The 15,633-nt window shown below is 49.8% G+C and overlaps 1 protein-coding gene across 2 annotated transcripts in view; it reads left to right on the top strand.

The window, feature by feature from the left end:
* ATL1 (atlastin GTPase 1) overlaps window positions 1-15,633 on the top strand; it is a 33,035-nt gene that overhangs the window by 1,507 nt on the left and 15,895 nt on the right. For both annotated transcript variants that reach the window (XM_050897581.1, XM_050897582.1), the window contains exons 2-6: window positions 9,863-10,110; window positions 10,472-10,606; window positions 11,472-11,576; window positions 12,339-12,389; window positions 14,336-14,392. In XM_050897581.1, the coding sequence (XP_050753538.1) occupies window positions 9,863-10,110; window positions 10,472-10,606; window positions 11,472-11,576; window positions 12,339-12,389; window positions 14,336-14,392 (596 nt within the window). The remainder of the gene's footprint in view (window positions 1-9,862; window positions 10,111-10,471; window positions 10,607-11,471; window positions 11,577-12,338; window positions 12,390-14,335; window positions 14,393-15,633) is intronic.

The following is a 15,633-nucleotide window of genomic DNA, read 5'->3' as shown; positions in this document are numbered from 1 at the left end:
AGTATTTCCCATGGTAATGATTAACCGTTCAGGGACACGTCTGCGGAAGCGTTCGGATAACGGAGTGTGTGATTTGAGAAAACGGAGCGGGTGGTGGTCTTTTTGCAAGAGAGTGGGGAGAAAATGAGCAACGCTAATTTGATCAGTGCCATTTTTAACTGTGACTCTTGATGAAGGTCGTTAGACCCTTGGGTAAACTGGAGGGAAAACTTCCCAGTGAATATGCTGACATTCGCAGCTTTGTCTCACAGAGCTGTCAGTCCCGTCTCTGTGTGTGTTGAGTATTGCACACACGTACACACGCTGGTGCTTTCCCGTCAGGTCTTGATAGCATGAGAAGAAAATGCAAATGATGCCGAAACGGATATAAATGGAGAAAACATCATCTTGGAAAGCATAGCCTTGGTCCAGCAAGACAATTAGGCACATCCCTCAGTCTAAACATGCCGCTAAGCCGTACTCGAGTGAAATGTGATGTGTCACTGATTTGATGAACTCTTCCTTAGATTCTCTAAGCTTTGCAAGAATCTGGAACCATCCGTGGATCCAAGTGGATCTCTGTGGGATCAGCCGCCTTCTGCTGCAACCCATCCACAGGTCAAAATCACACCCTATCTTCCACAGAGGTTTACCTAGTCCTAGAATGATTTCCTGGCACTTTGCCAGGCTGGTTGACGTTGCAGGTAATAAATTAGAGAGCAAAATGCCTGTATTTTTTACTGGGAAAAAAAGCCCCTTTAATAAAAGTGTGCATTTATACAACAGAACCTCATTGCCCTGAAAGATGTGTTTACATCCAGTGACTGCAGCATTGTCTGGTGACATCAGTCCGTGGGGTGACTCTTCCACTGCTACGTTTTTCAGCCTAGCTGGCGAAGGAGGAGTCTGAGGCTTTTACTCAAACTAAGGCAGAAAGTCCTCGCTGTGTTCTAAAAATGGGCTTATGGGTCATTAAAAATATTACGCTATTTTGAAACGGATCAAACTTTGCCCTAGTTACTCTCTGGTTAGTCAGGCCTGAAAACAAGCAACTGCTTAGTGCAACCCTTCTCCTTTGTTTCATAAAAATAATTTGCTTTTTTAAAGATCACAGAGCAAATTAGGGTGAGTGAGTGTATGGCACCCAGAAGAAATTGCCTCCAGTCAGCTATCAAAGCTGGGTTACTGTCACATACGTACATCCCCAGGAGCTCATGTAGGGGCATGTAATGCATCAAGCGTAGGATTTAGCCCTGGGCAGAAGGTCACCATAAGGCTATGCATCATTTAAGGCTCTCTTACTGAACGTGCTAAGTGGTGCATAGACCTCACAACTGCTGCTAGTTGCTGGATGAATGGCCGAGGGAGCTGCAGATGTATAATTTTTTGTATAATTTTTTGGTGAGAGTAAGGGCCCCTGCTTTTCCCAAAATGAGGATTGTTAGTCTAAATCCTGATTCGCGTGGTGAAGTCCAGCCAGCTCGGTGAAGGCTTGTAGTAGGTTACACCCATGTTTTCCTGAAATTCTTTGTGCTTGGCAGTTGCAGATGCTCAGCAGCCTGCTCCCCCTGATACAGTAAAGCCATTAGAGAGCTCTGCTCCCAGTCACTCATTTAAACAGCACAGACTGGAACACACTGTGTGAAATCTCTCATGTTTCCCGTCATGGCCCATGTTGTAATCGGAATGACCCACTCACCAAGAATTCAGTTTCAAAACCGTAAAAGGGATTGCAGAGGTTATATATGTTTATTGGTGAGGATTTTCAAACTGGACTTGAGATTCATGAGAGCTCTTAAAGGGGGCCGATTGCCAGGAAGGGCCGAGCAACTATTTCGGGGAGAACGGGCTCCTCTCCAGCACAGGCCAGGCTGAGATCGTCAATGCCACACTTTCAGACTGCACAGCAATGGGTTAAACTGGAAACAAAAGGATGATTTTTGGTAGTCCTTTTTTTTTTTTTTTGAACTAATAGTGCTAACATCCTTTCTGTCTGTCATTTGTTTTCTGACCTTTTATGGTGGATTTTCCCTTACTGGCATTTCTTTGTGACTCTGAATGCTGGGAACCTCCTGAAAAGCGAAAGCTGAGATATTTCAGACAGACGGGCCTTTACACAAAAAGCCACTAGACATGAGAAGATTCACAACCAAATTACTAGCTTGTAAACGAGGAAAGAAAATGAAGTGTTGGGACTTGAAAGAAGAGACAAGACAACATTGCAAGCTAGAGACCCAAATTGCTAAACATGACGCTTGGTCGCTGTGCCTTTGGTTTTGAGGCAGCAGCATTGTACAAAGAATTTGAATAGCATGGTCTGATCCGTTGCAAGAGGAGCAGGAGCGAGATCGGCCTGCCTTTCCCATTTTGGGTGAAGAACCGAGATGCCCTGAGCCTGCCTCGCAGCGGTGACACGGTGCCGTCGTCGTGCTTCATGTCGTGTCCATGCCGCGAGAGGCTCTGGCGTTGGCTGCCTGCCTGATTAATGGAAGGGGGAAGCAGCATATGGAGTTGGTTGTATCTCACTGCATTTTCTCTGCTAAGCCCATGGGTGAGAAACAGCATACGTAAATATAGTTTAGGGCCTAGGTGATGTTCGTAGGCAGCAGGCCTTATATTAACTCCTCTGCACCATTGACTGGAACCTTCTCCAGCCAGGAGAGTGAGTCTGGTGCAGGTATCATCGTGCTCTGGGAGGCACAAGATGTCCCATGGATCACCTCCGAAAGTCACTTCAGTCTAGAGAGACCCCAGCTCCTTTGTTCCTGCCAGAAACGCTCACATTTGCTATCAGTTGAAGGAAGGTTAAGTGTTACGACAGGAAAGTAACTGAACACAAATTTCCCAAATGGGGTAGAGGCTCCAGAGAAGGCGCTGAACTCTGCCAAGCCAGTAAAACGTATTTAAAGTGCTCTATATACATAAACGTTTTCTCCAGAGTGTAATTGCCTTTCATGCTATCTCCTAGGTTTTTGTGGCACATTTGCCAAACTTTATTTTCAGGCAATTGTAACAGCAAAAGGGTAAAAATAATTTCCTGTCAGAAATGACTAACTCAGATACTGGTGGTGAAGGGAGGCTGGTTGCTGACAAACAGAGCAGATGAAGGACTGTGCAGAAAATGCGTGCTGGGGGTGAAGGGAGAGTTTTGGAGACGTATTCTTGCAAGACACGTTTCAGTCATCGTGTCGCACCTGAGTCTAGCTAGGCTTAAATGTGGGTGAGCGAGCAGGCCCAGGATTTGTGCCTGACAAGTAGATAATGGCCTTTTGGTAGCGCTTTCTTACGACAGTCTTCTGATGAACACAGGTGGGAATAAGGTTCCCTCTGAGAGTTGCCCACCTTGCCTTTGAATCAACCAGTCCTGGCACGTGAACTGGCATGGACATAGCAACGTAACTGTCTAACGTGACCTCAAACTTCCTGAAAAACTTCTAGAAAAACCGCAGTCTGACCTGCTTTCTTCCCAAGATAGTTGTGTGCCTGTGTCTCTGAAGCATGCTAATAATGAGCTCAGCCTGGGAGTTTCACAGCGGTAGGCATTGCTGCTGTTTCAGAGCCAGCTAAGGCACTGTAGCTTCATGTAAGTGGTAGTAGGTGTCGTCGTTAAAAAGTTTCACGTTGGACTTTGGCATTTGAGATGTGTCTGTTGTAACAGACAGATTGGGTGGCCAGTAATCATCCAAGCTCTTGTTTCTGTCAGCAGTCTTTTACGCAGGAAGGTCCCAAACCACTCGTGTTATCAGCATAATCATTCATCTCCTTGTTTCGTCTGCCAAAGGGAAAAGGGGCTGAGTTGGCCACGCTCTAGCTGAAGCGGCTGTGCTGCCAGCTAGATGACTCAGGGCTGGCGGGAAGAAGGTGCACTCTGCATCTTACCACTGCCCCAAAAAAAGCAAAGGATGAGTACCAAGCCTGGCAGCATTAGCCACCCTTATTCGGCTCCCTGCTGCAAGCATTCTGGGGTGCAGAGAAGTGGGGTGCTCGCCAGGAGTGGGAGTGCAGATTGCATTGGGCAGAGGTGTTAACAGTGCTGTGCAGCTGGGGTGTAAGAGTTTGCCCTGACTTCGGAGACGATAGCTTGGGATCTCAAAGTGAGACCCCAAATGACTACCAAGTGCGGCCTTTTACCTGCCATGCTTGACTGTTGAAGGACAGGGCTAATTTTTTACATGACAGTTTTCTTCATGTGTTTCTAAGCAATGCCCTGCAGCTCCCTGGGTGGAGATCTTCGTGGCGGGCTGTGTCATTTACCCATCATTTCCACAGGTATCAAGAGCCTGCCTTGCACCTTGGTTCATGGCAGAGCTGTGATTACGTCTGTACCTCCAGTCTGGGGAGGTGCAAGTGATTTCCCACTTGGGCACGAGAAGGTCTGGCTCTGCCTTCCCCTTCACTGCTGCGTTTCCCAGACCACCAGCCCCAGGCATAAGGAGACAGCATAGCAAGGCTGGGGCCCGAGGGAGGTACATGTATACGTGTGCCGCTTCAGGGGGGCTCGGTGGCTCTGGTTAGTGGGTGCTACTGATGGCTAGCGCCTGGCATTTCCCCTCCCCGGGTCTGGGTTCCTCTGACTCGGTGGAGGTGTCACACATCCCAGCAGAGGTGTGAGCAGGGTGGAGGGAGGGTTGTGTGGCTGTGTGGTCAGCCATGCCCTGGGTGTAGGAGGTGCAGGAAGGATGTAGAAAGGGGTGGTGAACGTGTGTGTGTTGTTAAACCCAGCTCCGGAGGCTTTCTGACGTGCTGGCTAGGAACCCTTGGAGAGTGCAGTGCAGGCAAGATTGCGGAGCAGTGACGGGTGTAAGAGAGGGCTTTACCCAGACAGTCTTCCCTGCTTCGTCCTCTCGAAGACACTGTCTGCCAGGAGCACCTCAGTCTAGACGCCTTATGGCAGCCCCGCGCTGAGGGAATTTGCTAACTCATAGCTGTCCAGGCCAGGCTCCCCTGGCAGTCTCAACACTTCGGGATGCAGCTGTGCCCCGCCATGCATCCTTTGTGCAGGATCCCGTTTGATCCTTTGTGCAGGATCGATACAGGTTATTGCTCTACAATATCCCCTCTGCCGTGGCTGTCCGGTCTCTATGCTTTGCTTCAATGCTTTATTTCTCGTTTTTCCCTCATTAGCTGGATAAGATGCAGAGCTCTGCGCAAGCCTGTCTGGGAGAGAAGGAGAGGATGTGTGGTGCATGCTCAAAGCGATGCTGCCTTTCCCAGCCTCCTCAGAGCCTTGCTGGTGATCGTTGGCTGGTGGTTGTGCGGCGGAGGTAGTTCAGCATGAATAGAGTGAGCAGAACTCATGTCACAGTAGCAGCCGCGCTGAATGTGATAAGTGCAAGGGAGACTGCCGCTTGGAGAGAGATGTCTGTCGTTGGCAGTGCCGTTTGCGGAGGGCAGATAAGCTTCCTGGAAGCTGAAGCTCTCTGGAGAACGTGCAGAGGGATCAAGCCTGACTGTAAGGTCTGTTCAGCGCTTGGCTCATGGTATCATCGGTGGCACTGTGATATGTTTGTAATATAAACAGTTGGGGTGAACACAGCTTCAGGAAGGATCCACACAGCTATCGCTGCTGATCGAATTAATCCCTAGAGGGCTGCTGATAAGCAGCCTAACCCGGTCGATACAAAGATGCTCTATTCCAGGGAAATAACAAGTTAAACCTTCCCATCAAACCTCTATTTTCTCTCTTTGGTAGTTTCTGTTTTTCCATGCAGTAAAATAACCTGGTTTGAAGACCCGCAGAATAGCAGCACCACATGACATCTGTGTATTTTAGTGGGGGGATCGGGGCCCAGGCTGCAGCCTCTGCTTTTCGTGGGCAGTGCTTAGGTAGGTAAGGCTCCTGGGATTCAAGAGAACACAAGAGCAGGGCTGGCAAATTGGCTTTCTCAGGGTCTGGTTAGGCAGCCCGTGTTTGCACAGATGACGGGTCACGGCTGCGTTTCATTCTCTGGAATGAAATGTATTTATTGTGCAAACTCATTTAAGGAAAAAGCTGACTTTATTAGTTGGTCTCTGGAAAGCAGTCAGCATTTCTGTGACCTGTTCTTCCATAGCTAAGGAAGAACAGGCTTAAGCAAGCACTCCCCAAAGGTATGTTGCATAATTAGTGACATGTAATTTATCTAATTTATTCTTCTGTAGGAGCTTAAATACGTTAGACATTGGCTGTCAGTCCGTACACAGGCGCAATGTGAAATACGCTGTTTTAATTTATTTAATTTTAACCAAAAATCAGTCAAAGAGCAGTTGAAGAATGCTTTATTTTTTCCCTTAGACTCTAATAAAGTGAGCAGTATGTCCTGTATTATGGGGCTGTCTGCGTAAATTGGGCCATTTCCTTGCTGCTGTCTGACAGCCCAGTAAGTATGAACGCAAATTCTGATCTCCTTCACCTTTCCAGTTTGAATTGCCATATGGAAAAGAGACGTGGATTCCACCCCGCTTAAGAGTCATGGAAATGAGCTGTTATGAAATGGGGAAAAGGAACTGTATCCTGGCAATTTCTGAATGAGCAGCTTGAGAATTGACGTAATTGCAAGGCGCCGGGAGAGAGCTGACAGAAAGGAGGAGTCAAGTTAGAAAATGAGTAGAAACAAGAGTGTGTTTAGGAAAGTTTAGCTCTCCTTCCTTTCCTTTTTGGTCAGATGATGTTTTGCCATTGCCAGGTACAACTTCCTTCAAAGCAGATAACTAATTTATGCTGAAAAGACCAATTAAAATAATTGATTTCCAGTCATGCGCAGCCATCTTATAAAATAATCTCTGGCTCGCCAATGCAGCTTATAATCTAATAAACAGAACATGGAAGTTTCATCACGGGGAAATAAATATGAACGATAGTTTTGTCTGCAGGTGGCGTACATGAAAGAAGCAGCAATAACAGGGCTGAAATTAGTTCAGAGACCTGCTTAATATAATGCCTTTTCTCCTGATCTCTCCAATGAACTGGGAAATCAACGTATCCTGCTCATAATACTTTGTATTTTGCCCCTGTGTGGTGCAAACAGCCTGGCTTTCCTCATGTTCAGGTGATGGAAGCAAGGATGTCCCCTAGGACACCATGGCTGCTTTGGACTGTTACCTCCGTCTGGAGACATTCTCCCCAAATCTGTCAATATCTACTAAAAAAAAATATGCTCCTTACAGATTCTGATGTTTTGAAGGGACAACACAATCTCTTCTCCTCTGCACTGGTTGTTGCTCTTCCCAGCAGCTGAACCGGAGGGAGAAGAAGACCTGGGAGATCCCGTCCAGGCACCAGCAGCAGGAGGAGGGGGAATCTGGCACCAACGGTCCCTCCGGTAGCAGGATGGGAGGGTGCTTGGATCCTTGACCAGGACTGGCAGTCCATTCAGCTGTCTGCGCTGGGAGCATCCGTGCTGCCTTTCCCTGTGCTTGAAGCCCGCAGACAGCAGGGTTTGTCCCCATCTTGGTACCCAGCTGGGCACTCTGGCTGCAGCTCCCATCACTGCTAGCGTGGGACAAGTAAAATGCTGGTCCCCCTCGCCCTCTGCGTGCCCAGAGGTGGGACTCCTCTGGTGTGGGGAGGTGGCACAGCCATTTCACCTGCAGCCCTGATGGCTTGGCTAGAGTCAGAAATGTTTAGGTGTAATTTGATTTACAGATTTTTTCCTGCCTCCGCCATGAGTCACATCCTATACAAGGATCTCTCCACTGTCCTTTCTGTGCAGCTGTAAAAAGGAAAAAAAAAAAAAAAATTGGACTCAGTTAGCTGAGCAGGGCGTTGGGAAACACTGCGGGAGAGGAGATATTTCCTATCGTAGACTTTATATGGCACTTGCAGCATGGCAGTGCTTAAAAAGAGCACGCGAGCCTGTGGCCCTTTGGCACCTGTCCATACTTACGTGTTGGGAAGATCTTAATGCTGGAAACGGTGTTTGGTGTGCAGCAAGAGGACTGACTGCTCTCAGAGGCCTTCATTTTTCAGGTCCCTTGGTGATGTGTGCCTGGATCCTGGGTCCGTGTATTTGAAACGGGAAGGCTTTTTTTTTCTTCCTGGAGGCCCCTAGGCAGTGACACGGGGCAGGGGCTGGTGTTTGAAGGGAGTTTGATGCTGCTGGTCCCTGGCTGCTGCAGCCTGGTGGAGAATCTAGCTTTTCAGAGCATTTGGGACTTTTGTTTTGCTAAAAAAACCTCCAAGCATCGGGAAGAAAAGATCTTTGTCTTTCAACTGTGAGCAAAGAAGGCTTGTAGTATATGTCCAAGAGCCACCAGAAATCCCCTAGCAACCGGTATTTCATTGCAGGATCATAGGAAATCAGAAACTCGTACAAAAGCTCTGCTGTTATTTAAAATATGAAGTTGCTGCTGGAGGCTTCTTTATAAAGAGGCCCAGAATGGGCAAACTCTATTCCTCTCGGTATTTATAGCTTGCCTTTTAGCATGTGCACACATAGTCATTGTACTTTGAAACAGCTGGGACTGGCTGAAAACTGGGTCCCTGAGGTCAGGGTCTGAAACAGAGACCAAGGAGGTTTAACTTGAGGCTACCACGTTTGGAAAGTTGCAGCCTGAGCCAACGAACCGGGAAGTTTTTGTAGAAATGTGGGGGAACTTTCCATCACACGCTCCCTTCCCTGCTGGCGAGGAGATTTCACGTGGCTGTAGGTGAGCTGACTGGCATGATTAATCACCGTCGGCATCTCCTTCCTGTGCTGGGAAGTTTGGAGACAATGAAAGGAAAATTACTGGAGCTGACCTGCTCTTTGCAAACCTCAGGGCTGCAGTCTCTGTGGATGGCAGGGCTTCAAACGCATCCGTCTCCTGTATTGCGGCAGGTACGCAAAGCAGCCCAAATGGACCATGAGGCCATTACAAGCTGTAATCACCTCAGCTGCCTTGGCCTGGAGGATCATGCGGGTGATACGTACCTGTCTGGCACGCTGCCATTGCCGAGCGTGGATGCGCTGACCGAACGCTGGGTCCCTGCCTGTCCCCTCCGAAGGCTTCCGCTGCAGCATCGTGCTTGTCACTTCTCCCTCTGTCTTGTAAGGCCGTCTGAACGCTACACAGCCTGGGCAGCGCTCGCCTCTGTGCTGGGGAGCGGGGAACCTTGCCATTTCCAAGTGGGAAAGCGAGCAGTGCTTGTGCTTTGCGTGTGCTTTCCACTTGGGAGTGAAGAAGTGGCTTTTAGCAGGATGGGTCTGTGTCTTCGTGGCCTGGTTCCTGCTGGGGCTGTCTCGGGGGAGGCCGTCGATGAGGTTGATGGCAGAAGCAGCAGATTACACTTGGAGCATTAGCGCAGACTGCAGATGGAGCAGGACTCTGCTGTTGCTACAGAAACAGAAACAGCAGTCGCACAGGATGCGTAAAGGCAGCGTCCTTTGATAAAGACATGAGGTACTTAGACACCTCAGCTTGAACGCTGCATCCATTTTTGAGACAGCCTTCGGGAAGGACCTGGTGGGGAGTGTCCAGAGGAGAGCAGTCAGATGCCTAGACGATGTGGTAGCGAGGGATGATCGGGGGGCTTGGACTTCTCTTTTCTAGCAGAGAAAAAGCTAATGGCAGTGTTATGGCACTCTGTGTCTGTAAGAAGTTGTTGCAGGCAAGAAGAGAGTGATCTGTTCTCCATGTCAGCTCTTGTAGGACAAAAAGTAACGGGTGTGTTTTGTCAAGGGAGATTCCAGCAGGGAACTCTCTGCCTGCAGGGAGCACGCGGACAGATGGCCCCAAGGTGGCATGGAGTCTCCATCGAGGTGTCTGAGAACAGGTTCAGCAGACATCTGCTCTGAACGATGCTGTTTTGGGATGGATATTTGGGCTAGCTGGCCTGTTACCTCCCTGACCAGCCCGGCTGTCTGTGATTCTGCACTTTGCAGAAGAAGGAACCTAACAGCTCTTGTTTTATTTATTTACACAGGTAGTTTTGCAGAGAAGACTTACGAGTGGAGCTCAGAGGAGGAGGAGTCCGTGAGGAAGGCAGGACCAGTGCAAGTCCTCATTGTCAAAGATGACCATTCCTTTGAACTGGATGAAGCTGCACTGAACCGCATCCTCCTCTCAGAGGCTGTCAGAGATAAAGAGGTTGTGGCTGTGTCTGTTGCTGGAGCTTTTAGAAAGGGAAAATCATTCCTGATGGACTTCATGCTGCGGTACATGTACAATAAGGTATGGCTCCAGCTCAGATGGTTCTTCCGAGGGGTATGGTGCTGCTGCTCATTGCTCCTGTGTACCGCCCAGGGATGAGCTGGGCAGGACACTGGCTTGGTGCTCTAGGAATGCTCAAGCCTCTCATTAGCATGGGCTTCACAAAATAAAATAGAGCAGATCCTTCCACAGCCCTGTGCAGCAGTGGGTCTCTAGTGGACTCTTGACTTTGGAGCAGAGATGTTCACATTTGCTGCCCTGTAGGAAACCTCTCTTATAGGGGCTGCCCCCCTCCAGCACTGGGGTTGAGGCAGCACAGAGGAAAAGTGTAAAACCAAAGTGAGATGAGAACTCCAGCAACTTCTTCTGTTCCTATCTGCAGGAAGCAGTGGACTGGGTTGGAGATTACAACGAGCCTCTGACTGGTTTCTCCTGGAGGGGAGGGTCTGAGCGGGAAACAACCGGCATTCAGATATGGAGCGAGGTTTTCCTGGTGGACAAGCCCGACGGTAAAAAGGTGTGTGCTTCTCTGTTGCGTAGCTGTCTGTTGCTGGTAAGCTCATTTTTCTCTTCCAGCTTTTGAAAGACTCTCCTGCCTTGTCATAGGTGGCTCAAATGCCTGTGCAAGTTTAGAGAAGGTCTTCAATACCATATCCCTAATTTAGCATGAGTGGATTTAATGCAGTGAGTTGATATGATGTCTAGGTGTCTCTAATATGCTCTCTAGGTGTCCCTCTAACTCTGGGCATCCCAGAGTTTATTTCTCTGCTATTCCCAGGGATCTTGAATCTGAGGTCCTTGCAAACTCCTCCCCTTTCCTAGAGCAGTAGCTGTAGAATGGAGTGTCTTCATTAAGGGTGGTCAAATACAATGCAAACCGAATTTTGGGGCATCCTGCAAATTTAACTTATAGCCAGGAATATTTGTGTTCATCTACTCTTTAACAAAGAGCCCAACACCAAAGTGACACTGAATTATTCACGGTGTGATTTCTAATACTGTCTGAATGTGGTTTGGGTTAAGGAGGTGCGATATGCTGCCATGTTTGGCTTCTGTGACCCGAAGCTAATACAGACTCGGGAAAAGACCCATCCACACTGACAGTGAATGTTTGAGGAGAATGCGGTACCCTCCTCTGTGTTGCGTAGCATTCATTTTGCTGCCTGCTGGAGTCATCGCGCTGTGAAGAGTGACTGGGGATGCTCTTTTCCTTTTGTCCTCCACCAATTATAAGTCTGAGGCAGGAGCAGTGAGATTCCCAGCACAATGAATGCAGCCGACATTCACTCTTCCACACCCCTTTGGCATTTGAGAGTAATTTTGCTTGGATGCAGATGCTGAACGGGTGCATCCAAGCTGACGTGGAGCTTTCTGCCTCTCAGGTTGCAGTGTTGCTGATGGACACGCAGGGGACTTTTGACAGCCAGTCTACCCTGCGGGATTCGGCCACCGTGTTTGCCCTTAGCACAATGATCAGCTCGATACAGGTAAGAAGGGGGATGTCTCCAGGAATCACTTCCTAAAAGGCAGTGGCAAAAACCTAGGAGCTTGGCACCAGCCTAACGCAGCAGCTAGCCAGGGCCTTTGGTGGGAGAGACAAAGGCCAGCATGTTTGCTGCACTGAGTGCAGGATTCACACGTGACTCCATCATCACAGGGAACAGTCTCATCTCCTCATCTCACCCCAAGAGCAGGGGCAGCAGCAGATGCACCCCTTTGCTTCCAGCTACCAAAGTGGAAAGGACCTTGGTCTGGGGAACTGGGTGTGCGTTTGTCTCAGTGCTGCTGGAGAAGCCTCTGGGCTGGAGGTGTTCACACACCAGGTCGTTACTGCCTAGCCTGGTAGGGCGTCCCTACTCCCTCCCTACTCCTTCCCTTTGCTCTTGGAGGACAGCATGAATGGGGTGGAAGCTGTGTCTTGGTACAGAGCTCAGCACATCATAAAAATGGGGAAGAAGGAACATTATTTGGACCTAACAGGCTTCGAGGCTGGGGCATGACAGCCCTTGCTGCTCCTGTGCTGGAGTGTTTTGCTGCACAGGGAGCAGCAGTGCCTGTCTGTCTGACGGTGTGAGTCTGTCCAGCAGTACAGCTGTGCTTGGGGCCTGTCTTATACCGGCACCATGGGCCATCTGGGACTTCAGCTGTGTCCCCATGGTAGTGTCATAGGCTTTAGCCATACCGACCCATGCGTTGGCCTGAAGGACAGGCCATTCTGAGTGCTCTGAAGTTTTTGTTTTTAAATGCAGGTTTACAACTTGTCCCAGAATGTGCAGGAGGATGATCTGCAGCACTTGCAGGTAAGACCCTTGTCCCTGTTGCTCCTGCTCCGCCTCACTGGGGTGCCTGGATTACGCTCTGCACTTGCAAGCTGCGTTGCTCTGGAAAGGCGCTTTCGCATTCATAGCCACAAAATGTTTTTCAGTTTCCCAGCTCTCGTTTTGGTTCATGGGCAGGGAGGAACAGTCACTTGGGTTGAAACCTGTCTTGCCTACGCTCTTGTAGCGTGGTTCCTGGGGGCCTGGGTCCTTTGGCAGGACAGTCAGTGGGACAGTTGCCAGGAGGGACTGTTCCTGTCTCTGGAGCACGTGTCTTCCTCGAGGCTGATCGCGTGTGGAGCTGGAAAGGGCCCGTGGCCGTGCTTTGTGCTGCAGCGGGTAGCTGGAGGGCACAGAGAGGCTGAAAGAACCAAGGCTGTTAAGTCAGGAGACAGAAGTGACTGAGAGGGGAGGTGGTGACAGCCTTCAGCTGCGTACGAGGCTGCTGCGAAGTGGAGGGCATTATCTTTTCTTACGTCCGCAGTGCACAGGACCAGTTGTCATGGGTGGTGCCGCAGCCAGAGAGGGTTAAGTTGACTTTATAATGGCGAGGTTAGAGGAGCATCAAACAGACTGCGTAGGGCAGGTGTAGAGTACCCGTCACAGACCATCTCAGTGTGGAGCACCCATCACAGGTCTGCCAGGAACAGTTCGGGTACAGCTCACGCTGGCCTGTCTGTCCTTCCGTGGGATTACACTGGGGTTCCTTGGGGGGCAGAGACCCATCAGAGGCCAGGACTGACCCATGGGGCTGGAAACACGCAGTGACTTGCAGCAAGGGGCTGAAGTGACTGGTAACAGGGAGGGATCCAGGGGAGTTAGCTATGTGTTGGCTGTACTCCTGCTGCTGTGAGCATCCGTCCGCTGCTCCGTAAGTAGGGGCAGTAAAAGTACTCGTGTGACTGAAGTGACGGGGAAGCTGAAGGTGGAACTGAAGTTGCACTGTTCACACTGTAGGACAGGATCTGTGCGTTGTTAGGAGAAGTCCAAAGAAATTGGGAAGTCCAAAGAAACTGGGAACTGGTTTATAAGCCTGGATATTGACATCTGGTACTGGCTCAATACAGATGACCCCTAAGGGTAATTCCTGTTGGAGACAAGCAGCTAATGGGATTTTTGTGGCACAGGTGTCCTGCCCATTTCCTGGTATTACCTCTAGCTTTCTCTTCTGTTTCAGTGACTCATTGATTGATTGATTGGTTAGGTAGTTTATTCCAGGAGCTTAAGAAAAAGGAGAGAAAAGCAAAAGTCCAGCTGGAAAAATCAGCATTTGAAGACTTCTGTATCGTTTCAGTCAGTAAATATTTTTAACAATAATGCCTTTTTAACATTGAACTTATCCAATGCAACTCTGATTTTTCACTTTGGATTTTAAGCCATTATTGTTTAGCATGTTGACCCATTTCTAGGCATCTGTGAAATACATTATTGTGCCTTCAGTTAGAAATTACAGTCCAGAGAGACTGGAGAGCCTTCAAATCTTGCTGGTAGGCTGATCTTACAGTCTTTGCACAGTGGGGGTTTGCAGGGAAAGTACTTATTTCTGAATTCATTTCCGCTTCTTCCTGGAGTGTTTAAAGAGAGCAGGGCTCCAGCAGTCCCCTGTAGCACGTGAAGTTTCTGGTTGGTATGAAAGCAACAGCGAGCAGCTGATTTGAGCCATTTTTCACAGATTTAGCAGCCAAAAATTCTAGGCTGAGATCTTTCACGTGAGGGCTCAGCGTGGTGATTGTCCATAACAGCTCCGTGTGCCTCTCCGATGCGAACCGAAAGCACACAGCCAGCCAGTTTCTGTTCCGTCTCTGCAAATGGTGCTGTTAGCCCCGAGTCAACAGCCGTCCCTTGCTGCCGTGCCTGTGGCCCACAGCCGTCTGCCCAGCCGTGCAGACTGACAAGCTAACAGTCCTGTTCTCTGCTTTTCTTTCCAGCTTTTCACCGAGTATGGCCGGCTGGCCATGGAGGAGACATTCCTGAAACCTTTCCAGGTGAGTCCGAGGGTCCTGGCCAGCACACGTCCCCTCCGCCGGAGGTGGCTTGGCCCTGAGCCGGTTGGCTTCACCACGAGGTGTCACTGCAGTTTGCAGGACGGGAGGAGATGGGGATGCCTGGGGACTGGCTCAGCTGCACGAAGGAAAGGCTTTGTGCTTCCTTGCCCCAAAGAGGCTTCCAAATCCATCCAACATCCCTCTTTCTGTCCTCTCTGAACCCCTGCCATCCCGAGAGCTCTGCCCTGTCCTGCCAGATGTCCTGCCGGGCTTGGAAAGCGGTCAGGTTTTGCAGGAGGTTTGTCACGCCGTCTACCCGGGGACTCTGCCTAGCCTGGGCTCTGAGAGGTTCGAACCCGCCTGCCCCAGGAATCCCTGCTCCTGGCAAAATGAAAGGACGAGGATTAGCTCAGAGCTCTCGCGAGTGACAGCAGAGCTGTGGGAAGGCTCGGTTTAAGAGGGGTTTTAACTTCCAATAAGTGACATCTGTTCACCCTGCTGCTTCTCAACCTGTGAAAAGCTGGCGTTCAAAAAAGAGAGAGCATTGGGCAGACGCCAGCTTGCTCTGGACGCCAGAGCTGTGAGCAGCTCCTGGGGTGGGAGGATAGTTGGCTGTGACAGCCCCTTCCAGGAGGAGTGAATATGAGTGAAAAGAGACAAAGCGGAAGGTAGGTCTCAAGACCTACTCGAGAAGGTACCCGTGACGTGGCTGCGGCAGCTCGCTAAAGCTCCAGTCCTTTAACAGATCGAGTCGTGGTTTTGTACAGCTTTGCTTACGGCTGTACCGAATCCTTTGCGCTTGGGAGGCTGGGAAGGGGGTTGAACAGGTTTCGAAGCTTTCGGGGGTCTGCGGGACTGGGTGTGAGGCAGGGAGCGGGGCCTAAGGGGATGGAGGGAGCGATGCTGTCAGGTCCCCACTCATCCTCATGCCGCAGTGGAGCTGCAGGGCTCGTTGCATGATCAGGGTGGTAAATAGAAGGAAAATGCCTTCTGTGGGGCTCTGGCCTCATCCTGTACAAGTTGTTCCTTTAACCAGATGCTCTTTGGCAGTCCCAATGGCTTGGTCTAACTTCCAGCTGGCATCCACAGTAGGTTAGGTGGTAGCTGGATGGGGGTTTGTGAGCTTCCCAAAGTGGAAAACAGCAGAGAGCAAAACATGCAGTAAAAATGCAAATAGTAATTGGGAATGGGTTACAGCTATTTTACTTTTGCCTTCCAACATAAAAAGAGAATTGCCGTCC

This window comes from Gymnogyps californianus, chromosome 5, assembly GCF_018139145.2.
Source record: "Gymnogyps californianus isolate 813 chromosome 5, ASM1813914v2, whole genome shotgun sequence".
Lineage (NCBI taxonomy): Eukaryota > Metazoa > Chordata > Aves > Accipitriformes > Cathartidae > Gymnogyps > Gymnogyps californianus.
The sequence above is the reverse complement of the archived record's forward strand: the minus strand, read 5'-3'. Positions and strand labels throughout refer to the sequence as shown.